The sequence below is a fragment of the Homalodisca vitripennis genome, chromosome X (genome assembly GCF_021130785.1).
Source record: "Homalodisca vitripennis isolate AUS2020 chromosome X, UT_GWSS_2.1, whole genome shotgun sequence".
NCBI classification, from domain to species: Eukaryota; Metazoa; Arthropoda; class Insecta; order Hemiptera; family Cicadellidae; genus Homalodisca; species Homalodisca vitripennis.
The window spans coordinates 86,630,064-86,656,729 of record NC_060215.1 but is presented as its reverse complement, the minus strand read 5'-3'; the positions used below and the strand labels follow the sequence as shown (position 1 = coordinate 86,656,729).

General features: G+C 31.5%; 2 protein-coding genes across 4 annotated transcripts in view; one reads left to right on the top strand and one right to left on the bottom strand.

Moving 5' to 3' along the window:
- LOC124369311 (KICSTOR complex protein SZT2-like) overlaps positions 1-10,487 on the bottom strand; it is a 295,343-nt gene extending 284,856 nt beyond the window's left edge. For all 3 annotated transcript variants that reach the window (XM_046827256.1, XM_046827257.1, XM_046827258.1), the window contains exon 1: positions 10,001-10,487. In XM_046827256.1, coding sequence (XP_046683212.1) covers positions 10,001-10,030 — 30 coding nt within the window. In that variant the 5' untranslated portion in view covers positions 10,031-10,487. The remainder of the gene's footprint in view (positions 1-10,000) is intronic.
- Positions 10,488-16,104: 5,617 nt separating this feature from the next.
- Positions 16,105-26,666, top strand: part of LOC124369310 (ubiquitin-conjugating enzyme E2 G1) — a 34,676-nt gene continuing 24,114 nt past the window's right edge. The window contains exons 1-4 of the mRNA XM_046827255.1: positions 16,105-16,271; positions 21,133-21,235; positions 21,666-21,763; positions 25,896-26,074. Coding sequence (XP_046683211.1) covers positions 16,226-16,271; positions 21,133-21,235; positions 21,666-21,763; positions 25,896-26,074 — 426 coding nt within the window. The 5' untranslated portion in view covers positions 16,105-16,225. The remainder of the gene's footprint in view (positions 16,272-21,132; positions 21,236-21,665; positions 21,764-25,895; positions 26,075-26,666) is intronic.

Sequence of the window (26,666 nt, the reverse complement as noted above, 5' to 3'; positions counted from 1 at the left end):
ATAACTTGCCTGCACTTCTATATCAATCTAGTATTATATTTACATGCCTTTCTGATCATGAAAGACAGTTATTAAACTATTTTGTTCCTAAAAATAAACAGACCTCTATAAAAAAGGTTATATTACTATAATACTTTCTCGTAGAAACAAAGATAAATTCCAAACCCTTCTTCAATCTGAGTCACGGCAGTTAGTTCTACAAAATTGCTCAATAAACACACTGTTTTCAACTTTCTCTGATATCCTCATAAAATATCTGAACACTTCTTTCCTATTGGTCACAAAGGTGGTGTCGAGGTCAGGGAGGCCTAAGTGGCTCACTGAGGAGGTTCAGAAGAGCTAGCGCAGTTTGCATGATGCATATGTTATGCAGCTTGATGGTCCTCATGAGCTTCGGGCTCACTACAACCTCTTGAAGCATCATTACCGACAACTTATTTTAGCTACAAAGTCCAGACAAGCTGAACAATCCATCTCTCACAGCCGTAACCCTGCGAGAGCGGCCTGGCAGGTTATTAATAGCTACAGACCACCCAAGAATCCTGTTGGCCGTGGAGCCAATGAGCTGGAATATGCGGGTGAGGTAGTGCATTATCGCAAGCTTCTATTCTAAACAATTCCTTCCTAAATGTAGCAACAAATGAGCAACAACAATCTTCAGTAGATATCAAAGCAGCAGTTCTGGTGCACTTTTAGGACAGACAGAAAATCAAAGTAAAATACTATTCAACGGACCATAAACCACTGTTGTACAAATTCTGTGTCTAAAGTACCATAAATAAAAACATCTCAGTTGTGTGCTTCTAAGATTCTGAAGCTTGTTTTATTGAAAAATACAAATAGGTTTTTGATAAGTTTAGTTTAGATGCTATCAAAACTTTAGAGAATATTGGTCATAAATTTGTTGAATACAATGATTTGCACTTTAAAAATCAAATAAATTAGAGGAAAAAATTAATAAATTTCAAGATTATGCAGATAAAACTTAAAATTATTGATAACAGATATAATGATTTATATTCCATCATATAGAAACAAAGTATTTCCAATTAGAAGGAAAATTAAATAATTTTACACAAAATTATTACACTTTAAAGGAATTATTCAAGAAAACTAAGGATGAAGAAAAACATTAAGATTTTATCTAAATAAATTATACTGATATATTATGTGATTTTATAAATAATGTTCGCTCATCAAAATTTCAATTTTATATTTCTGGAACTTTATCAAAACAAGATGGTCAATCATATCTTGAAACAAATAATGTTATATTAATTGGCAATTTTATACTATTTTTATCTTCCAAAATGTAAGTAAGAAAACACAATAAACTGATAGAAGGAATTTTAAATTGTGGTCAATTAAGCACAATCCAAGGAACCATTTTTATACTAAAGTTGATATTATTTTACAAACTTCAAATGAATTTGAATCGACTTTAAATTTGGACAATTTGAAGTGGTTGGAAATTTATCTCATTTCGGCTTAGGATACATTGAAAACGTATATTTTCCTACCTATAAAGGCAGATTTTACATTAGTTTTATAAGAGCTGAAGATGATGATACGATATTGAAAAACAAAAAAATTTAAAGCAGATAGACAGAATAGTAAAGAAAAAAAATCCTTCAAAATTTGATAGTTCGAATATAAAAAAATTACAGTAAAACTGAATGGATCCGATTATCCAAATGAATTGCAAAGTTTACTGCAAAAATATGAAAATGTATTACAATTCCAAAGAATTAAAAAAAAATAAGCCAATTTATATGATATAACAAAAAGTTTGACAAATATTTCTGATTCAAAGAACTATATAATTATCAATATAGATTTTCAAATTGCTGTTACAAATGCAATTTGTAATGTTGTTACTGTTTCTGAGAAACTTTTAGCATGTGATGTAATTAAGAACAATATTAAGAAATTTCAGTAAAGTTTCTGAAATATTGTAAAAACAGTTTTTTTATACTTATATTTTGAACAAATGTTAAAGACACTGATAGAAGTATTCATTTTTAATTTCATGAGAATATCTAAAAAATAACAGTAGCAGTCGTGGGACTGCCGATAGAAGTGAAAACGGAACTATTAAGTTGAGAGTAATTAACAATACGTTATAGTAGCAGTACATCTGTAATTGTAAATGTGACGCGTTTTTAATTTTCCAATTTTAAAATCCACGAAAAAATATTATCAAATAACTAGAAATCTATTTTACCACGCTAGTAAGATAAATCTTATACCGTAATAATACTCATTTCATGATGAAGAGGTTAAATATTAAAAACATAATTAAAATGAATAATGCTAAATTTTAAATACAAATATTCGTACAAATATTAAAAATGTTTAAAAATATATTCGTTGTTTTCATTATTCATTTATAAGTGAGTAAACACCGAGTGAACAACAGTGAGTTGAACACCGTTGTAAATAATACAGTTATTGCTACGGATAAAGTATATAATTGCAATAACAATTAAACCCACAATATTTTTAAAACTAATAAATTAGTTAAATTAACTTGGTTCTTTCGTAAAGGTATTTTTATTGCACAATAAACTAATTTATTGAGTTAATACGGTATCAGTGAGCCAATGCGCCAACTACAGTTCCGGCAGAAACGTTCACTCATCACTTCATACGCTACTACAGGCTAAACTAAACTTCCAATAAAAAAATGATAAATTACAAAAAAAATATTCATCTATTTTCACACAACTTTCTCGCTGACAAATTTTGTCTGACCAAAAAATAAAAAAAATCCTCGCTTACTACTTTTTTCTTGTCATTGTAAACGCTATGTAAAATGTAAACAATAATCAAAATTATTTCGAAATTTTTTTAATATTTAAAAATGTAACCAATAGATTGCCAATATTAAGAGCTTTAATTTGACGCATCTTACAGAATTGTACGACATTGGCTTCACTTTTAAATCACGAGAGGAAGCCGTAAAGGTCACTGATTTTCGCAGTCTGTTTTCATACTCCGCCGGGACAGTTTTAACACAGCGAGACTGACTTTTTCATGCAGGTTAGTAGTCCGCGGCCAAGTCTACGGTTAAAAAACACAGCGAGACTGACTTTTTCATGCAGGTTAGTATCATTAGCATGTCGGTGACGCGAACCGAGGATTTTACCCTCTACCAAAACGCTCAACGCGCCTAAAGAAGTTTTCACTTCAAAAATGGGATAATAAGAAAAATCATTTCAAGGTCATTTTAAGGGTTGGACAAGAAGTGATTTTTTTTATTTTTACTGATCTTACAAACCAAATTCATTGAAATAGCTCAATAGTTCATGAGATATAAAAGTTTTAAGATAAGGGATGATTGGAGTGAATTTTTAGAACTGTTATTTTCATGAAAATTTAAGTAGAATTCCCTTGTTTTTGAAGTTTCAGCTTGTTTCGATAACATTATTTATTTTTATATGAATATTAAGAAATATTTCACCCTCATGGATAAGTTAAGTCAAAAGAGTTAAGTATTTGCTATATGTGTACCAAATGTCATTAAAATCAGTTAAGTTAAGTAGTTTCCAGGATACGATTTTTGAAAGAATACATGAAAAGTTGTAATGGCATGCCCTGAGTTATATGTTACTTTCATCAACCTATTGTAAGTCTGAATACCTCAGTGGTAGCGTGTCCACCTTTAAAGCTAAACATTCTGGGTTCAAATCCCAGGCTACTAGCGCTCTTTTTATTGAGGACATAGTTATTGTGTGGTTGGGGACGAGTCTTTACACCAGTGGCCATAATGTAAATGACTATACGGCGCCTGCCCGGCCATTGGTGGTGGTTCGGAAGTCACCTTTAAGCCGTTGGTCCCCAGGTTAAATGTTAGAGACGGTTTCTTAGTCCTAACTTCACCTGGTAAAATAAGACATTACAGTAGACTCCCGTTAAGTTCGGCCTCGGTTAGTTCGGCCGCCGCTTTAGTACCGGCCGGTCGGCTGAGCATGAGTCACACGCACTTGGCGCCAGCCAGAAAGCGGGCAGCACGTCTCTACTAACAGTGCCGTTGTATTCTTTGGTTAGTTTACTGCTCTGTCAAACAGCTCATCAGTTCGTCTCGAACATTCATACTGGGTGGGTGCTCGTCATTTTTTACAGTAGACCTACAAAGTCAGTTATTTTCTTTTAGTTTGCGTTTTGTACTGTTGTTTATTTACTCGTGGGTTTCTGTGATTTCTTTTGTGTATGTACAGTACTGTTGTTTTTCATAGTTTTTTGTGTGTGTGCGTGTGTGTTTGAACAAAAACTGTTTTGCATCGTGTTTTAATCTGTTTTTAAAATGAGTGAAATGCGTAAACGTAAGTACAAGTCAATGGAACAGAGACTACAAGCTCTGGAGAGATTAGACAAAGGAAAATCCCGTGCAAAGTATTTGCAAGGATTTAAACGTGGGCAAAAGTACAGTCAACGACTGGCGACGCAACAGAAAAAAGTATTGAAGGCTTTTGTACACAAATTGATACCGAAAAAGTTCTAGAAAAGCGTTGCACACTAAGGAAGGCCAAACACGAATTGGTGGAAGATGCTCTATGGTTGTGGTTCGTTCAAGAACGAAGACGAGGAACGCCATTAAGTGGACCAATATTAAAAGAAAAGGCCATGATCTTACACTCAAAGCTTCAACCAGAAGAGGCGTTCGTGGCTAGTGATGGATGGCTCTCTCGTTGGAAAAAAGAGGACACGGCGTACATTTTATTGGAGTTTTGTGGTGAGAAGTTATCAGCAAACCCAACAGCGGCCACCGACTTTTCTGCAAGATTTTTTAAAAATTATCGATGATGAAAACTTTTGCCCAGAGCAAATATACAACATTGACGAAACTGGGTTAAATTTTAAACTTCTGCCTAGAAAAACATTTGCCACCCCGCAAGAAACGTCTGCTCCAGGGTTTAAAACCAGCAAAGACAGGATAACAGTCGCCTTGTGTTCAAATGCTTCGGGGACTCACAAGTTACCCCTATTTGTCATTGGCAAAGCAGCAAAACCGAGAGCGTTTAAGAACATAAACATGGACGCTCTCCCAGTGTATTATCGGTCACAGAAATCAGCGTGGGATGGACACGTACTTGTTCAGAGAATGGTTTGTATGCGAATTTGTTCCCAAAGTGAAAAAACATTTGGCAAAATCGAAACTCCCCGCCAAAGCACTTCTACTTCTTGACAACGCGCCTACTCATGATGAACATCTTCAGTGTGACGATGAAAAAGAAATTAAACTGCTGTTCCTACCACCCATGTAACCAGTCTTCAACAGCCGATGGACCAGGGGGTCATTGAGTGCTTCAAGAGGAAGTATCGTCGTAAGCTACTTTCGGAAGTTCTTTCCAAACTGGAGACTGATGACAGCTTAGACCTTACCAAAGTGTTGAAGTCAGTTAACATGAAGGATGTTGTGTACATGTCGGCCAAGGCATACGACGAAATACCACCATCCACGTTTGTAAAGTCTTGGAAAAAACTTTGGCCAAATATAGAAGATAGCGTAGATCAAAACAACACAACAGCAGATGAGCCAAACAACATTCTTGATGGCGAACCTGATGACAATGCAGCTCTATTGCACGACCTTCAGCAACTACCGAACTGTGGTCCCCATTGTTGAAGAAGATGTTTTGGAGTGGATCAACATGGAAAAGGAGCTAGACAACGAGTTCTGAATGATGACGAAATCGTCGAGTGTGTCATTCGCCAGGACAACGAGATGAATAACGACGCAGATGGTGCTGAGATTGAAGAGGAAGACGAAGAAAATAAAATGAGCCACGCTGAAGGAAAAAAGCAGCTTTGCAACTGGCAGCTACTTACATCGAACAGCAAAAAGAAGCAACTGCAGTCGATGTAATTTTTTATTAAGAAGTGGCGTGAGTTTTGCACATAAAAAAATCATTAGAAACAAAAATTCAGAAAAAAGTGACAGATTATTTTAAAGTGTTAAGAAGCTAAACCACCAATGTACAGTGCAGTACTGTATTATTTTATTTTATTTCATTAGGTCTGTGGTTTTGTAAATAAAGCGTTACTCTGTGTTGTATTCTATGTGCAAGTGTTTGATTCCTACACGCATTGATTCCCAACATATGCAGTATTACCGTGTTTTATTGGTAAGTACAAATTTAAAATTAGTTTAGTAGTTAATTCTGTGTTGGTAATGTTTGGAAAGGTTAATTTTAAACGGTTATTTCATAACTTTTATTGAAAAATTACCCTTGCAAACTAATAAATGGGCATTTTTTTAAATAGGCAATCGGTTAGTTCGTTCGGCCGCTTTTAAGTTCGGCCTAGGGTCCGTCCCGAGGTGGCCGAACTTACGGGAGTCTACTGTACTTTACTTTACTTTTTACTATAAAGCAAGCCGAGTAATGAATTACAACTGCGGTTGGTGCACCATTTGCCAAACCCTTATCCTATTCCTTAATTCCCTAATCCTTGCAATTAAATTCATAACTCAGATCTTCATTTTCATTAATTCATTCGCAACTTCAATCTCCTCAATTCAACTTTACACTTACAAAAACCAACACTATTCCCAAAAAAACATCTCTTCACTGAATACTACAAAAAAGTCTCGAATAATGCTCCTAACTATAACGTTGGGCAGTAGCAGTGCAAGGCATAGTAGATGTTGAATGTGATGAGAAACACGCACACTAACAACACTACACAAAATACACACCATTCATTTTGTCCTTTATTTTAACAATAATTGATGATTTTCAAATTATTTTCTCTCATACTTTCTATAAATTCAAAAATATAGTCTTTAGCAATTGAAAAATCTCGTGTCTTCCATAATAACCTTTATAATCGTAAACATAACATCCTAAATGGTTGTATAATAGAATAAAATCGTTTCCATTTATCACAGTTGTAGAAATGTAGTCACAAACATTTGTGTAAAAAAATTATTTTTTTGTAGATTCAGCTCTATAATTTCTCTTTACATTTATAATAAAAATTTTTCTACATAAATTAACGAATACTATAGGATCAACTGTTATAAATGTTCAGAAAGAGGAGAAATTATTGGTATAAAATATCTAGTTTGTAAAATTTGCAAATTATTTGTATGAAAGCCTAAGAAAAAGAAAATTACACATCTGAAAAATATAAAAAGAAAACCGCAATATGGACACGATGAACAAACAGAATTTATAAAATAATTTAGATTGAAGAATAAAGATTGTGAATAACTTGCATAAATCAATACAATGAAGGATACATTATTCTTGTTGATTTAAATAAGCATACTTATTAGGAACAGATAATACCTGTGATTTTTCACTATCAAGATATACAATTTTATTATATCAAACCTGGAATTTTTGATGATTTCATAGCACATTTGGAGAAAAGACTTGACGAAAATAATTTTGAATATTCAAAAAAGTTATTGGGTTTTGTTATGCCCTCTATAATACGAGTTCTCTAACCGGCCAGAACCGTTACATTTATATCTACTGCTGTTAATAACTCGCAGACAGATAGTTTTACATCCATTCCATCACTTTCACATTCTTTCCTTTTTCACATAATAAAAGTTCAAGAAATTGTACAGGTCTTTTTATCCTTGAATAACAGTTATTCAAAGGACATTTTTGACATATTATAGTCAATTGTTTATCAAAGAATATGCTATTGTACAAGCTCCCATATTGACACATCTGTTTAATGCCCCAGTGTCTGAGGACATTTTTCCTGATGAATTAGAAGTCAATAAAACCATTCCAATGTTGAAAAATGCCCCAAATAAAATCAATCTGAACTCTTTCAGACCTTTTCCTATAGACCCTCTATTTCCCAAAGTTGTTTTGAAAAAACTGTTAACAGTAGGCTGATCAACTTGCTGAAATCTAATGATATGTTTCTCCCTGTCAACCAACCAAAATACTTCATCTACAACTAATTTTGCTATAGGGTGTTACCTCCTCAGACTACGGTGAACACACTCTGGGCTTATTTTGTGATATAAGCAGAACATTTGATGTGGTCGATCACCAAATCTGCTTAGGTAGCTTGAAAGATACGGAATTCGTGGAATTGTACTGAATTAGTTTCACTCTTTATGTAATTGGTCGAGTTCAGTGCATCCAAATCCTCGAAAAGGAAAACACCCATTTATGAGACTCTCTATATTAAAGACAGGAGTACTTCAGGGCTCAGTGCTGGGACCTATTTTATTCCTTCTTTATATAAATGATCTTCCTGATTTCCTTACTGAAAACCATAAGCTTTCTCTAACTGTATCCCTTTTGCATATGATACTTGTCTGATTTTCAATCAATGTAACTATCGAGTTCTCTATCAGTATTTTCTTGAAACTTTTATTGACTTCTTCACTGGTTAACTGAAAATAAACTCCATATCAATCTGTCTAAAACTCACAAGTACTGTTCATGAACACTTAGTTGCATTGCAGCAGCAAATTAGAGAGTAATATTAATATCATTTGTCGGAAGAGTTATAGTATTCATACTAATAATAGAAAAATGTCCAACTTAATCTACAAGAAATTTTATTTTTCAACTTTTAAACTTTGGCAGTTCAGAGCAATGATTTTGTCATTTTCAATTTTTTATATTTTAATACATAAATTAGGCAGTCCTTAGTTTTAGAAAACCATTGTTGACATTGCCGAATGATTTAAGATTCATAGTTTTTGTATTGTTCCGTTTATCTTATCCAACCTTAAATGGGATTGAGGCTTTCATATGATCTGAACTTCATTGGCGATCATATTGAAGATTTGGCATGAGAAATTACTAATAAGAAATGCCCCTGGCCATCAGTGCAGTCTTCAGTGACTTGAATTTTGGTATTTGAGATAGTTAGAGCTCCAATCTCAATGTTTACTTTACCCATATTACCTAAAACTACTTTTAATAATTTCTGTTTACTGTTTAGACTAATTTTCTATCTAAGGCACTTTATATCGCATATTCTTAATGCAATACACATCGTCGTGAACGTTTAACCCTCTCCCGGTCGAATTACCGCGACACGCTTTTGGCGCTACTGGGCTGAGTTAAATAACCGCTCTGCCGCGAGGGGACACTTATTCGCGTTTTTACTAAGTTAAGAACTTTATTTTAATTAAACTATTATGTATTATACATCGTTACAAAGATGATTAAATTCTCTATAATAACGTTGTATTTATAAAAAAAGTATCAACCTTATGAGGTAAATTAAAATCAAACAAAAATGATGCTATCACGCTAACACCTTGAACCTGCCATCTATGAAGTACAGAACCAAATGTAAAGACTGCGAAAACAACTAATGAAATGATTTCAGTAAATAAGTGGTTATAAAAAGTCCCAAATAGTTCATCAAATTACGTAAGATAGCAGCACAAGTCAGAAAGAATTGTACTACTGAACAACTAGATCACCGTCAATGAAGTAATCAATGAACCGTTTCAAATTATTAATCCTAGATAGCGTCCCTAGTTATAAAACTATGAATAAACAAGGCAACAATGACACTGCCAATAGATATTTCCAGTATTAGTTCCCCAAACAACCGTATGACAGCAGCACAAAGCAGAGAGCGTTGATAAAGCAGTTGGAGGCGATTGGAGGCGTTTGGACTTTAGCGCCCTGCCGAGGCATTTCGAGGCGTTTGCACGGGAGAGGGTTAAAAAAAAATAAAAACTTATTTGGTATACACATTTTATTTAATGGTTTATATATAATGTTTTATATTATAATTCTCTCCACATTTTCCTGAAAAAATAGTGTATTACACATATAGGTTTATAGGAAAAATTTATATTTAACATTTTTAAAGTTCAGGTAGGCTACAAACCACTAAAATTGGCTCACTATCTGAGAATAAAATTACAGTCAGTTCGAGCGTTAATGCTTAATAGGAAGATTATGCTTAATTCTAAAATGTCTATTGATTAAGTTACAATGATATTGATTGTAAATATAGATATTAATGTTAAAACTGTAACAGGTAGGTTACTTACTTCATTTGGCTTCTGTTTTTCAGCAGCCATGAGTCAACTTGTTGATAACAGTTTGATTTCAGTTTCCAACCTTTCAGACGCAAGTCTTACAAGTAGGCCTATACTGATAAGGGTTCATACTAAGCTGTTTATTATGCTACAGCAATTAAACTGTTAACACAAAAAATAATATGTGTACACTAAAATTTGACTGAATTTGAGACTAAAGAAACAGTCTAGTAGGCCCAAATGAAAATAAGCAATTTAGTCAGAACAGAAAAGAAAACATAGGCCTAATTTATTTATAACCTCCTAAGTTATTTCATCTGTCATGCTGAAATATCGACAGTCCTTATTGTAATATCACTCGACAACATAAGATGATTTTACATTATGTCAAGCCAGTCTTACATGAAGCACGAGACAATGTTTTAACCTATTTACTTGTTCAATTCAAATTACACTATGACCTAAAAGAAGTACGTACGTACATAAACATGTTTTTTGATAAGAACATCAATTAAGGCAAAAATAATTCAGCTTGTTTTTAGAACCCATGTTCTGTATTTTGGATTTTTTTTACCATAGAGATTATGGTTATACAATAGTGCAACTATTTGGATACGAAGGTCATAACACCAAAATGTCTTAGTTATGCCTTGCTGTCCGACATTAATAAATACTTTTGAAATTGTATGTTACTAACATAAAACTGAACTTCCGTTGAATCATGGTAAGTCATATACATTTCATGTAATAAAACGATCCGGTTCTCTCTACCCCATTGAGATACACAGAAAGTAGGGATTTAATTGACATAAACCCAGTCAATCCACATTAGTCAAGAAATTTGGTATGGTGCAGTATCCTATTTCTCCTGGATCTCCTCTATAATTTCATTAAGTCTTATAGGCATTACTCCTTTGAACATTGCAAAATGTTGTAACAATGTGATCCTAATCCACAATAATGATGTACACATCTGACAGTACCCATCTGCAGTCTTTACTGTAGACTCTTGTTGAAAATCTACAAAATCGACTTTCCGAAGATACTTCATCAGGTAGATCTCCAAGTTCCTCATAGAACCCGTTACCATAAGTTGTTCGGCAGGCATTATCATCCGACTAACCGTCACTACCATAGCACGGTTTCTAGGTTTCTGAGAACTAGTAATAAAATCTATACCGAAGTCAAATTTTTCGTTTCTTTTCCTCCCTAATTCAATAGGAGTTTGGCTGCTATTGTTTGAATGCTGAATACTGAGCGGTCTACTGCTGAGTCATTGCAAGTTACAATGATTTAATATATTTATGTTACATGCTTTTTGTCTTCCATTATGCTATTTTTTTCAAAGATTATTATTATTACTTTCAATTGTTAATAATGCTCACTCGTCCCTGTCTGTTGTTAAGCTATTTCTGGAGTTAATGTATTTTTGCTATTGTAGTATAGGTAATATTTGATATATGTATTCATATTTGTTGGTATTAAGATCCTTCCTATTATTGAAAGTTTATGCTATTATTCGATTATGTTGTTTTTCCTTGTTAGTAACTAGCTAATATTTGACTGTTTATTCTTTTGCTGTTGTAATCTGCCTAATTAAAATGTACGTGTAAAGGTGTATAGGCGTTAAATAAATACATACAGATCCTGACAGCCTTTAGCGAGTATTATTTACCCTTAGCCTGATAGATATGAAGATGAAGCTCACCTCCCACGGATCAAAAATATAATGATTTGAGGGTATGTAGATTCGTAGATTATGTTCTGTTTACACAATTGGGCTGTATGGTCTGAAAGTCCTGTATGTATTATACATATGAGTTTATTTCTTTATCATGTACATTATAACATATAAAGACGTTAAGTGTGCTTTCGTTTTTTGGTTATTTTGGTAGCTGGCAGAGGATAAATTTTAATGTTGTGTATGACAATTCTTTCTTTGGAGTTGTATTTTTATGACTTGCTTGTAAACTGTTGATATTAAAGTCCCCGATGATTAAGGTGACCCTGTTTTCAGATTCTTATAGTACAAAAATATCTTAAATTATTTTAACGACTGGCTTTATATGTTTTGACCCGGCATTCGATATACTCCTAAACTGATTATGACTACATTTTCTGCCTTGACTTTTATAGTTATTCTTCACATATAGAATCGTGGCTGTAAGTTGAAAGTCAGTTACTTGGAGTGAATTAAACATCTTATGTTTTGAGTAAATTAGGACATTTCTTAGTTTGTGTGTGTGCCTCTCTACTAAAATCTGTTATTGAACTGTACTCGCTGATTTTGGTGATTCCTAGATTTTTACAACAATGGCCATACTTAGTAAAAATAAGGATACTTGTGGATGTGTCCTACAGAAGATAGTCAATCCTTTCAACATTTTAGCCAGATCTCAAGTATTGTAATATGATTTTTGGCCCTTATTTCATCAGAGGTCTTTTGTTGGACGTTTTACAAGGGATTCGCTTTAAATAATATTAAATAATAAATAACATTTAAAATACGATTAAAATGTGTAACTAAATTATTGGCTAAACAAATAAAAATTTATTTGCTCCTTTCAAATTCGTATTACAAAACCCGTGTATAATCTTACAACCGAACAATTTAACTATGTATGTTGTTAACCATTAAAAATTTTAATTATAATGGGCTATCACTGTATTTCAAGGCTAGAAGTGAGGTTGATATACACATTAGGTCCAAAGTATGATAAGCTCTTCCTCCCGACTTCAAATCTGACTTTACAAAAATTTAGCAGATAGCTAAGGCGGGTGCTATACAGAATGGTCACAAAAGAGTGTCACAGACTTCTGTGGGTGACAGTACTCATCATTTCAATCAACCAATGTCTGAGGAGGCAACAAATAGCTGATACATCTCACCTATAACATGTTTGTTGCTCCTGACTTTTGTGAGCGTACCGTTACAGTGATCGTCCCCGCTCATGCGTTGGCGGATTTCGTTTTCGACTTTTGGAATTGTTATACAAAGTTAAAAATTGATCACATCTTGTAATTTGTTATTACTTATAGAAAACAGCTAATACATTTCCACTGACAAAATCTTTGTTGCTCCCGGCTTGTGCAAGCATACCTTTAAAGTGCTCATTCTCGCTTATACGTAGACAGATTTCTTTCCAGAAGTACCGTTAGAATTGTTATAAAACTCACTAAATAGTTGGTATCCTGTGTATTTTTATAACTGTAATGGTTTTTGTTGTTATTTGACTTTAACATTTTCACCAGGCAACATTTTGTTAATATTAAAGAAAATCACATAATTTTACATTTTTCTCTTATGTATTACTACCTAAGCAATATGGAACGTTTTATGGCTTATGGTGTCGATTGCCTGCTAATAATCCAACATGAAAACTGAACTAAATTTTCCACTATCTTTAGCATCGATGTGATCACAAAATAGATTCATCAGGCCAGTGGACGTACTGTGGTTGTATCTAAAATCAAGCTGTGTTTTAGGCAGAATATTCTTATCACTCATGTATTTCATCATCTTGAGTGATTTTCTCCAGAATGTTTGACATTACGGTTGAAAATTGAAATGGGTCTTAATTAATTAACGCTATGAGGTAAGGTGTCCACTCCTAGGTAGGAGATTATATTTTCATTCTACCTCTGATGGAAAACACTTTAGTCAGAGACTCTTGTTATCATATGTGTAATAGCACCTAAAGTATAAGGACTCATGACATTAATAATCTTTATGGATATTTTATCGGTTCCTACTGTTCTTCATTTTATTCGTACATTGCTGATTTTACATAATCAATAGTGATTGTATGGACATTTATAACAGCTACTGCATTATCTACCTTATTTGCATTAAAATAATTAATTTTTCATTACTAGCAGCATTTATGTTGCCCTCCTTTGTAAAATATTGATTTATCTCATTTAAATTTATGAAACGTGATAAATTATTACTAGCAAACTCTTTAATGTATTATACTTATTAAGGCAAGTCTAGAAATCTATGTGTTTACTTGAACATGAAGTGTCTTTTTCTTCTACGATAATTGGTTCAGTTCAATGAGTGCTGTCTTATAAAGGTCCCAATTTTAGTCTGTTTTGTCTGAGAGATTACTTTTTCTTTTTTTTAGTGCTAAGTAGCCAGTTTGATGTTTTTCTAAGTTGTTTTTGTTGTTTACAACTTGGAGAAGTGCATTTCCTTTCCTTTAATTCATGGTTAGTAAAGATCTCCGCCAGATCTGGATTAGTATCAATTGTTGAAAATATAATAACGTTTCCTTTATAGGTCTGGATGTCTCTTTTAGTTCTATTTTGCTTATGGTTACTGTTAGAGATTGATTAAGATTTTTATGAAGGTTTTGTTTATCTCCTGTAGGTATGTGTTCGTAATTCCGTCCTGGCAACCTCTTCTTGTTTTCTCAGTTTACAAAGTTCCCCATATTCAGTTTTATTTTGCTTTTGTATATGAGTTGACATATCTAATTTTGCTTGTATTATTTCAAGGTATTTTTAGAATAGTAACATTTTATCTAGTTTTTAGAGCATCTTGTTGCAAAAACTGCTCCTTTGTCGAACACATGTTAATTTCCCCCTAAGCTCTGAGTTTTTAGAGATCACTGTTTTATTTATTGTAAGAGTGTAATTATTTCCTCTCCAGACTGAGATATAAAGGTTTTTTAGCCATTTCTCCACTTTTGTTGTTTTTTCTGTATTAGAAAAATAATTCATTATGGTATTTTCAAGGTTTTTTATGTTAGCTTTCTATTCTACTAAACACAAATATTCCTTTACCCTATTACTCCGAACCTTAAAAGTTGTACTTTTAAGGAACTGTTATAATCAAAAAGTTCACTTTGATGTGTGGCAGTGTTAATTGGAAGGTGAAAATTAGGTGGACAAGAAAATTAAATTTGATTGTAAGTTTTTTATTTGTACGTGTTTCATTGTAGGATGTTACTGCAATTGTGTTGGTTAGAAGTAATATCGTTGGTTAACCCACTAAAAACTAAAATAATCAAAAGAGCATTTTTCTAGTTATCTTCAGTGTCCACCATTTGGACTCTATATCAGTTTAAAGATACGAATACACAGACAGCGATGCAACGTGATCCGATGTGATGCGAAGCGATACGAAATTTTCAAATAGATGTTAACATATAAAATAAAATACACAACGCGCCACTTGTGCATTTTATTTATTTCCATACATTCTGTATTTGATAGTTTCACGTCATTTTACTGTTTCTGTATTCGTTTTCTAAAGTAAATTGTAGTTGATGTCAGCTATTTTCAGAGTTCGAGGTGCAGATTGTCTAAGAGATTTTTAAACATTACCTAGAGCATCTATATGGATTTTACGAAGGGGATTGTCTTTCAATTAGCATTACTTGCCTCAGAACGCTAAGAAACATTTCTCTATTGACCTTATAATTTCGGGTAAAGTCTCTTTTTGTGTTTTTAGAAATACTTAGTGAACCACAATATAAATTTGTTTTAGTTCTAACAATAACTCTGTATTTTAAAAAGTTTCATAGTACATACTTTTTACTTTCTTTTGAATTTTATTTTGCTTTAGTATCTTTCTGAATGTTTATTTCCCATAATTTGCGGCTATATTAAATCTGTTTCCTTGAGCTATAGCGATTTTAGCTCATAGTAAAAAGCTGTTCCTGAGTTTCGCAGTTTCACAATTTAACTTACTTGTTGTTTGTGTGTGTTTTATTGTTTTTTGAGTATAATTACATTCAATTATTTAGATTATTGAAATTGTATACATTTTCTAATAACAATCCAGTGTCAGTTTTTATAAAAAGCAGTGTTTTGGAATATGTACTTAAAATAGTTTAAATTTTATTTTATTAAATACTAGTAATTAATTTAACTGTATTATTTTCTATCGTTATTAATTACTTTAAATTTCAGTAGTAGTAACGTTTACTGTTGCCTAGTATACACAGCTAGCATAATTCTTAAAAATTACTTTTATGTCTGTCACGAATTATAAGCATACAGCCAGTAGCGGATAATTTTACCAGTTCAGCTGAAGTTAGTTTTGTATTGAATAAGACCAAAAGCCGAAGTCTGTATGACAAAGTCCACCATTTTGCTTCATATGTTCGTGTTGTATTGTAGTAGTTTCAGTTGGACTTGCGCATGCGGTAAATCACTTCCGTCATAAATAGCCATTTCTGAGAAACATCAGTGTTTGCTTTTAATAATTTTAAGTATTTCTTCTTATTAATGTCAGAGCCACAGTCCGCTCTCCTATTAAGAAAGCAGCTTGCAGGTATTTAAATATCTTCAGAATGTTTTAAGTCAGGATGTATTCTATAGGGCTAGACTGATTGTTCCTCCACCATTTTAGCTCCTGGAGACAAAACTACTTAACTCATGTCGAAGACATGGGATTGTTAGATGAAGTCAAGTAGAAATCGTATTAACTTACAACAATAAATGACATTTGAGACAAATCATAATCCGGTAAATCATAAATAGTTAACCTTGTACTTAAAAGGTTAACATCAAAGCATCTCGAGTACTACTAATTATCAGCTTTGTGGTAATAATAGCTGTTTTTCAAGCCTCCGGTTCCTTAAATGTTTTCAAGGATTTTTGATCTAAATTTACCTTTTACTAGTATCAAATTTTAATAATTGTTCAAAATGTCCTAGGTAATAGCTTCAATTTGACTAATTACATATTTCACATCACTGTTTGATAATCCAGGTTATGATTCCATTAACCACATATGGATTGGTTATTTAGTGTATTTAACTTCAAATTGGCTGTTCATTTATTTGTATTAATTGCTTGAATTTAGGTAATTTAATAATTCAAGTGGGTTTGTTCCATACCATTAAGGCAGATGAAAAAAATATATTTGTTATTGAGTTAGATCATTTGTATGATCACATGTGACAAAGATCTATAGTCAATTTGCACATTAAAAACTAGTTTAGTTTCATTGAATAATCCTTCAAGTAGGCTAGTCAGTTTATAGACATTTTCAACCTAATGTGACTATTTGCTAATTCAATTTAAATCATTCAAATAAATTATTAATTCAGAGTTGTCAATGAATCAAATTCGTTTGGTTTGTGCTCTTAAAACAGCTTTCTAGTTAGTTCACCTAAAGAGGGAAATAAACATAAAACAGCCCCAATCATCAATTAATGCTGCAGCCAGCGATGAGCGATTCAAAGTTCATGTGGCACTTCTTACTGCTGTGACTGCCAGTCATGTTCTCCAATAATTATTCAATATCTGGTATATGGGGAATGATCAATATGACAGTATATGGTGTCAACTGGATAATGTGCTCTTTACAGCCCACTTTCTAGTGTTTCTGATTCCCATTTCGCTTAGAAATTAAAACAGTAACTAGAGCTTGCATCACCAAATTTCCTAATCATTTAGACATTGTAATTAATTAGTTTAAATGCTACTAAAACTACCACAGTATGCTACTACAGTAGTCTAATGCTACTATTACTATTTAAATGCTATGTTTATGTTAGGTTTAAATAAGTTCAGTAGCTGCCCTTGTATCAACTGCCCATTGCCTTAAAAAGACAAGACCCAGAGGTCAACCCCCAGCCTTTTACCTTTGACTTTCCAGAGAATAGACCTTGCAATCGTGGGGATTGTGTGGCAGACATGTTTTCAGTAAAAAAAGTTATTTCTGTTCAGTAACAATCATATAGTATACAAACCCATTGTGCTCCTAAGTCCCTATCAGGTAGACATGGCAATTTGATTGATCTAGCCAGACTCTCAGACACTCCTCAGTCCATTTCCAGTGATCATCATTATTTTCCTCCCGTACTCTTCATACCACTGACAATGACTGTCATTTGCACTCCCATATGTCTTAACAGTCAACAAAATGTGATTAAAAGATTTAAAATAGATTTAATTTAAATATAATAAGTTCTTAAATAACGCTTGTTTACTAAGGAATTGTTTTGTTATCATTTAAATTATTTTTTCTATTTTGCATGGTTTTTTACGGTGGCTATTAAAGTAAAATAAAATTTCAAACTACAAATCAAAGTTTTATTTAGAATTCTAATGAAAATTTGGTGTGTTTGAACATTTTGTATATTAAACTGTTAAACACTATCGTATTGTTATTTTAACAGATGTTCATCAAATAGTGCCTAAGTAATAAAAGGAAAATATTCAAATACAGAATTAAAAATCCAGTAAGAATTATTTTTCAATAACATTAAACTTGGTTACAATTTAAAAGTTAAATAATAAAAAAAGTTACAACTATTGCAACATTCAAATTTATGTATATATGTAAAATTATCATAACAGAAAAAGTAATATGTTAAAATTAACTCTCCTATTCATGAATATATATTTATTTTAAAATGAAAGTAAGGTAAATATATTACTAAATAAATATAGATGAAATAACTAACCTGGTCTGTTCCTTTTAATTGACTGATCCGTGCTGACCAAGAATTTAGGATCTATTGACCACTAGGGTATTGTGTTAAGTGTTTAGAATCACAAGACAGTTTGTTTAGAAACAAGGTGGCGACCCTGTCACAGAGTGTTTATGGCGATGACAGATAATGCGTCATTGTTTACCATACAGCTGTCTGGCAGAATGTGTTAGAAACCAGACCTCTAAATTAATCAGTAATGTTCCTTATTTATACATTAGATAAAATAAGTGTCTAAATATGTCAATAAACCTCAAAATAAATATTTAGCCTATTTATTAATAGGCTACCTATAAAATAAAATTGTTATTATGTCATTAATTTACACCTAAATAATATTGTTCCAAAAATAATAAAATGTTTATAGTCTTATGGTTATATACATATATATGTGTGTGTGTGTATATATATATATATATAAAACCATCCATAAGACTATAAACATTTTACTATTTTTGAACAATATGTTTATGTTGTATATGTTGTAATATGTTTATTGTTTTGGTTTGTCTGTTGTCAATATTGAAAATGAGTAAAAGAAGGTCATCTGTAAGTGAATTATCCATTAATGCATAAGTGAGCACTACCACGTTAAAGATACTCTTGCAAAAGCTAGGAGTAGCACACATTTTATCTTTTGATAGGCATCAGCTGTTTTACATAGGTTATAAAAATTAACAAGATATCAACTATTTTGCAATTTTTATAACAATTTGAAAGGTACTTTTTCAACGAAATCCGTCAATGTACAAGTGATCACAACCACTTTAAAGAGACATCTTTGGCTATATAGGAGCTAGGTCTGGTGTACCCAGCAGCTATATAGTGCAATCCAGATAAGTTATTCAAAACAAGTAGAAACTTGTCTTATGATATAATTTGAGCTAAACAGATTTTGAGTAATTTATCAGACTTTTAATAGTGTTGGATGCTTTGCATTTTTAATATTCTCAAGTGAGGTAGAAGTCCTGAAAAGTTTTTTATTCAGATAAATGTTATATCTTTTCATTGATTTATAAAATCCAGAAGACACACACTTTTCATCATTCAAGCATTAGTGTCACTTATAATAAAATTGAGAAAATACTCATCACTGATTTGATATAAATAAACGGTTTGGATGTTGTTTTCTGACATGTTAATACGTAATGCAGTGAGCTGATTAAATAAAAAAAGTGATTTCACTAATGGTTCAGTTATTTTGGATCACACAGATTACAACTTTACATTTCAAAAAAAAAAAAAAAAAAAAAACACGATACGGATATGTTAAGCAAATGCTACTTACTACTCTAAATCTTGGTTAACCCTACATCGGGCGCTAAACGGAGTTTTCCTCCGTGTATTTTTTATTATTAAAAATAGTACTACTTTTCTGATGTTGGCAGTCATTTCCCGCAGTGTACTTCACGAGCATCTTTCGGGGAAGCGAAACAATAGCCTCCCGCTTATCTTTGTCAAAATCTGTCAGTATGAGGTCTACTTCCGTGCGAGACTGGACGATTCCTCCGTGAGCGCCCGATGTTGTGTTTGTAGTGCTTGGACGAAATCTCCGTGAGCGCCTTGTAGTGTTTAGTTTTTATGGAGTAATAATCCGTGTACGCCTAAATGTGTGACCTGTGATGGTTTCTTTTTAAGTTTTACAATATATTTTATTTGAATTTTGTGAAATGGAGAATGAAGACGAGAGACTTGTCAGTACAGTACCCGTGTGCCAGGGAACATTTCAGTACTGTTTATGGAGTGAACATTGTCGTTATAAGAACCAGAAGGAAAATGTTTTGAAACTTTGTGTAGTGTTTAAAAAAATTTTGATTTTAGAGTAATAATTGACATTACAATTGTATAATATCTCAAGAATTGAAGGAAGTTGTTTTTGTAAGAAGTTAAAAACTAAGTTAATTTCCATATATTATTACAGTAGGTTAAACATTTTTACAATTAATTGCATTATTCCTTAAAATAAATCATGTTGTTATTATACAATAACATTTTTTAAATTTTGAATTTCTTATTTGGAAAATTCATTACATAAGAGAGTAATATTTATTTAATTTCTAAAAATGAATATATTACATTGTAATTAACTCAGTATGAATATTTAAACAAATAAAAACAGTTTAAATGACTATGATATCCATTATTCGCTAACCTGGAGGAAACCTCCGTGAGCGCCTGATGGTGTTTCTAATTTTAAGCGCCTGATGGAGGGTTAAGACTGATCAATATTGGCCCTAAAATGCTAATTGGCGTTTTAAACTGCAAACGTGTTAATACACTTTGCATAAGGAGAGGCCAGTTAATACACTGATGCATCATACTGGAGGGGTTGAACATTAAATGAACTTTTTTATTCAAAAATGTGATTCTTGTCATCAGTTTAATTATTATTACATGTATTCTGAAAGATTTTTAACAACAGCATTATTATTTAGATTATCTTAACTTTCTTGATTTCAACGTTTTGTGTGTGTGTGTGTGTGTGTGTGTGTGTGTGTGTGTGTGTTCACCTTAAAAAAGATTTACCTGTCTAAAGGCTGTAGGTCAGTCCCTTGAGAAGAATAAAAAAGTTTACAACATAGTCATAAAGCTTCAACGTGGTTCTTACAAGTAAACTATAAATTAAATACAAGATATCTATATGCAATTCAATTATTTGAACATTTTAATTATCTATTGTATTTGTTTCAGAATTGAACAAAAACCCAGTTGAAGGGTTCTCAGCTGGGTTAATAGACGATAATGATATTTACCGATGGGAAGTTCTTATTATTGGACCTCCGGATACATTATAGTAAGTATTTTCTAATTCTAAATTCTGTGAAGATGTCATATTTCCATATCAATTTAATCATATGGTAAGTTGTTGAAATTTGGTAAGGTAATTTATGAGCACTCTGTATATTTCGTTGATAGTGTAATGATAATCTCATTTAACCGGGAAAACATTTGTAACATCATTCAATAAGTAACATAAAAAATAAAAAAATAAAATTTGTGTGAAATTTTTGCAATTACAAGAATTCATTTCTTTAAACATCTGAAGCCAAACTATTCTGTAAGAACATTTTCTCTTTTCAAACTCCAGTTTCATAATCATAGTTTAGTTCATTGGCTTTTGTTATCAGTGCCTTATTTTATTTGTCATATCACACATAACAAAGTAAGTAAAAATTATTGTTTATTATAAGCAAATTCTACTTAAAGTTTGTGTGTTTTTTTAGTGAGGGTGGTTTCTTCAAAGCACATTTACTTTTCCCTAAGGAATATCCACTGCGACCGCCTAAAATGAAATTCATGACGGAAATATGGCATCCAAATAGTAAGTACTTTTTGTTTACATAAAATGATTGTTTTTTTAAGGTCAATAACTGTCTACAGTATTAGTCAAACTTGTCATGTATAGGAAGGATTTAACCTTCAGTTTATGTTTATCATCCCCAACTCAGTTCTGCTATTTAGTTTACCCATAGGTGGTTAAAGCTGTGAATAGCAAAAAATACTTTTAAAACATTTAGTAAAAATTTATATCTAATAATTAATTACCCCTTGAGTTGTGGCACTTGTTCATTTTTGTTCGACACAGGCCAGCGCTGTAGTGGCAGTCGGTCAGAATTAAACGTCATGACGTTGTAAAATGATTCCTTTGTTATAATATTTAAAAACAAGTTTAACAACAATATTTAGGTTCCATTGAAATGACGAAGAGTAGTTTTATCAATTCAAAATGTTTTTTATTCTTATTCTTGCTTTGAAATTGCTAATTATAATACATAAAATCAAGTTTAACGACAATATTTAGGTTCCATTGAAATGATGAAGGGTTGTTTTATCAATTCAAAATGTTTCTTATTCTTTCTTCTAAACTGCTGATTCATGATCGTTTGTCATTGTTTCTCAAGAGTCGCCATTCTCAGATTCTGAATTTACGCTTACTGTGTTGTTAGTGTCGTTCAATAAAAGATTTATTTAAGTAGTTGAATTTGATCTATTTATTACCTGGAGAACGATAAATAGATCAGTTTGATTGTGTAAGTGACAAAAGATAATTATGTAATGGTTTATTTTTGTTTCAATTTTTTGAAAGTTTTGGTGTTTTGCCAGTAAGCATATCAGAGTCTATCTCACTAACTCATGTTTTCAAATATGTTGATGTAAATAGTTTTGTCTTCCAAGTCTTTCTTGTCACTTTTTTGAACTAGTTATTTACTGCATGCTGGACATTTTTGAGACAAAAGTGTTAGTATTTTGCCAGTAAGCGTATCAATGACTTGTTCTGAACGTAACCCATATTTTGAAATAGGCCTAGGCTGGTTTAATAGCTTACCGAATAATTTTCTTTAGTAAAATCCCCATACAACTAAATATTTTCTGAAACTAAACATTCTTTTCTATCTTTTAGGTATTTTGGTTATCAATTCCTAACTTTATATTAGTTTGCTATTCATGGTTCACCCCAAAATTATGTAAATTAAAGCTTTTAATTTCAAGTTTTACCTAGAATATAAACCATATGTAAATCAATGAGTTATATTTATTAGTATGTTATATTATTTTTGAAATATTACTCAATAAAACAACATATAACATCATTATAAAAACTCGGTATTTGAATTGTATAGATAATTTAGAATAAGTGCTTGTAAGTGGAGCAATGATAGCCTGCCACTACAGGATTTTTAGCTGGCAGCTCCAGGGTTAGTAAATTATATCAGTGGACTGTACCACTTATTATCAATTATACAAAATAAACATTTCCAGAGGTTCCAGACATACCTCTCAAATCGTATCCTAATTGCAATTAGTGCAGCTGGTTTAAAAAGAAATTCGTAGTTGAGTAATTACTAAATTAAAAGAGCCATATATTTAATTAACTTAATCCTCCACTATAAATACTACATCATCATTTATAGATGTTTAATATGTGTCAGTAATCTGCAGAATAGCAAAACTCTTGTCTGATATTTTAGTACTCGCTCTACACATGCATTAAAGGCTTATTAGTCTCATAAGGCATTTTTCAAAATAGTTCAGCACTGTTTACTTCTTTGCTAATTATTTTATTTAAAGGTTTGTATTGTTTTGTACTATCCTAAGCATTTATCAAAAGATTAAATTCACACAATCAGGATAAATCCTCCTGATAACTTACTCATTAAATTTTATTTTGTATTTTTTTTACTGCTATCATGTAGGTTTTTTTTTCAAAATAATGATATAAATCATCGACATTAAGTCTACAAGAACTAGCTTTTCATTCATTATTATGTCTGTTTCATTGTACCTCAATTAAAATGGCAGTGCATGTAAGCAACTCACAAGGAAAGGCAAGGAAGAACATGTTAACCAAATATGTTCTTTTTCTTAATCAAAGTTTGTTTTAGTTATATTATAATCAGCCTAGAACAACTGAGTCTATAAGGTCACTAGTCTGTCTTTGAACTACTACTAACTGCTGCCATTGATACTGTGTTGTTACCCTGGAGCTTGGATAGATGGTGTTTTGCACTAGCAACTATGGAGAAGGGAATAAGCCAAGAGTAAATAAGTCCATCAGGCGTTTTTTTTTTCTGCAACTTTTTAACCCTACAACTGCTTTAAGCGATTATTGACACATTAACTATGTTGTAATATGATCTCTCACAGAAAGTTTATTTTTTCTTTGAACTAAAATAAATGTATGTAAATTTAAAGATAAAAAACTTAAAGATAAAGAGAAAGGTAGAGAATTTAAGGATAAAGAAAGATAAAGATGAAAGATAATTTTTCATTATTATACTGTAACACATTTTATAGCTACGGTATATTTTCATTAGAACATTTTAAACTTAAACGTCTACGTTTCCGGTTGAAATTTGTCACATAATTTCCAAGCATGCAAAAATTACTGCATGCTTGTCAAATCTCCTTGTTGAGAGTTTACGTTCTACATGATCGTTAGTGTTGTTATTGAAAAGGGTGTATTCTTGGCTTTCAGAAACATCACTTAAACAGCCGGTAAGCATGTGTATACATTAGTTGTTTTAAAAGGTTATGTTTTGTAAAAGCCCAAAATGCCTAATGCTTTGAAAATAGGTTAATTTACTTTTTTTACTTTATCATTGTCTGGAAGTAGTGAAAATTATATCAAAACAAAAAAGAACTGCTTTTAGCAACAGTATCGTCACTGAAGACAAAGAATCTAATATTTTATTTTTGTTCTTTTATGCAATCACTGCTTCAGCTAGTAGAGAAGAACTACACATCATCTGATTGATTTCTTGGTTGTTAGTACATAATTTTCAATGCTAGTGTATTTTTTGCTATTATTGGATGTTTTAGACATTTCATTGTTAATTGGGTATAAATAAACGTTAGTGTAGTGTTTTATAAATTAGTGAAGTGGTAGAAAGTTTTCTGACTTGATTGGATTTAAAAAAAATTGTATTTAGGCCTGTGTTTATATAGGTTCAATATTTTTAATTTTGATGAAATAACTATTATACATTTCACAATCAGTGTTAATTTAACAATAGTGACACAGTGGGAATGTACTTGGTAGTGAATCCGAAAACAATGTTAGTTTACTAAATATGGATGAAGTCTTATCTGACTTATCTGACCATTGTTCATCCTACTGACTTGGGAAAAATAAAAGTACATTTTTATAAGCTTCTATACTTTCTATATAAATATTTTTTTGATGAAAACAAAATTGTTACTTTAAAAAAGTTAGTTTGTTATTCCTAGTTTTTACTTTTGTAAAATTTAAAAAAATTGTCACAGAAAAAGTTTTATATAACAAACTCTATAAATATATTTTTCCTTCTACATATATTAAAACATATTAAATACTACCTCTTAGGGAAAAAAATGAATTGGTCCAATAAAATCCAAACATAATTGCATAGTGCAATACAACATTTTTGCAGTTTTGTAGATATATTATTCAAAAGTACCAACAAAATACTTTACTCAATATTTGTTGAATAATTTGTGAGTTAGCTGTATTACAAAACTTTTCTATATTTTAGATTTATTCTTTGCAAATTTTTTATGTTACTCAATTTTTTACAATAGTAAAATTCATATGAGTCAATATTAATTTTTTTTTTTTTAACTATGTATTTCTGAAGACACTGATATTTTTAAAATATCTGTATCTTGAAAAATGTATGATCCGTCATTCAAACAAAAACACCTTACACCAAATCACAAAAAAGTGCCTGCGATTTTAGAAAAAATTTTGGTCAGTAACCTAATTAAATTTTTTTTAACTAGAACGAAAAAACCATTTCCCAGGCTGGCCTAAATTCCATGACTGCAGAGAATTTATATTATTGATTCTGAAGTCTTGATAATCCTGTATACTAAGAAACAATGATCAAAAAGGGATAGCTATTGTCTCTTTTTTTTTAAAGATGTTTGACTTTTAAATTGTCTGGAAATCAAATCAAATTTTATGTTTTTTCTAGTTGAAAAAAATGGAGATGTTTGCATATCAATATTACATGAACCTGGAGACGACAAATGGGGTTATGAAAAAGCATCAGAACGGTGGCTTCCAGTCCACACGGTAGAGACAATCTTAATCTCGGTGATATCCATGCTTGCTGATCCCAACGATGAAAGTCCTGCGAACGTAGATGCAGCGGTGAGTACTTGAATTAGAAATAAAACTTTCACAGATTCCTGATTCTTCTTTAACCCTTTTAAAACCACCCAATTATAGAAAAGTTAATAAAAAATGATAGCTATATTATTTTAAGCAGAGTTTCTAGGAAATGTGTATATTTTAAAAAACTACAGTCGCATACTCCTATCTTTTAATTTTGAAAATGTTATATTTACATTTTATGGTCTTTCTTCAAAACAGTTTTATAATATAGTAACAATTAAAATTCAATTTTTATCCCATTTCATTGAAATAATAAAGTTAATGACCTTTTAGGCTGTGTGTGTGACAACTAAAGACGAAACCTGGAACAACGAAATACTGATGTATCATATTCTTGATAATAGTTACATCACTGAAAAGATCACATTTCTCTTAAATTCTTACTTCTTATACCATTAAAAATCTCTCTTTTTTACTGTCATTATCAGTTTTCAGCGCTGTAATCTTAATTTTTAAAATAATATACCTATTGTTGAGCTTATAGTTCTTTATTTTATTTAATTGTAGTATGTTCAGTTCATACATACTAGATTTCATGTGAGTGAGATTATACATTTCGATAAAATAT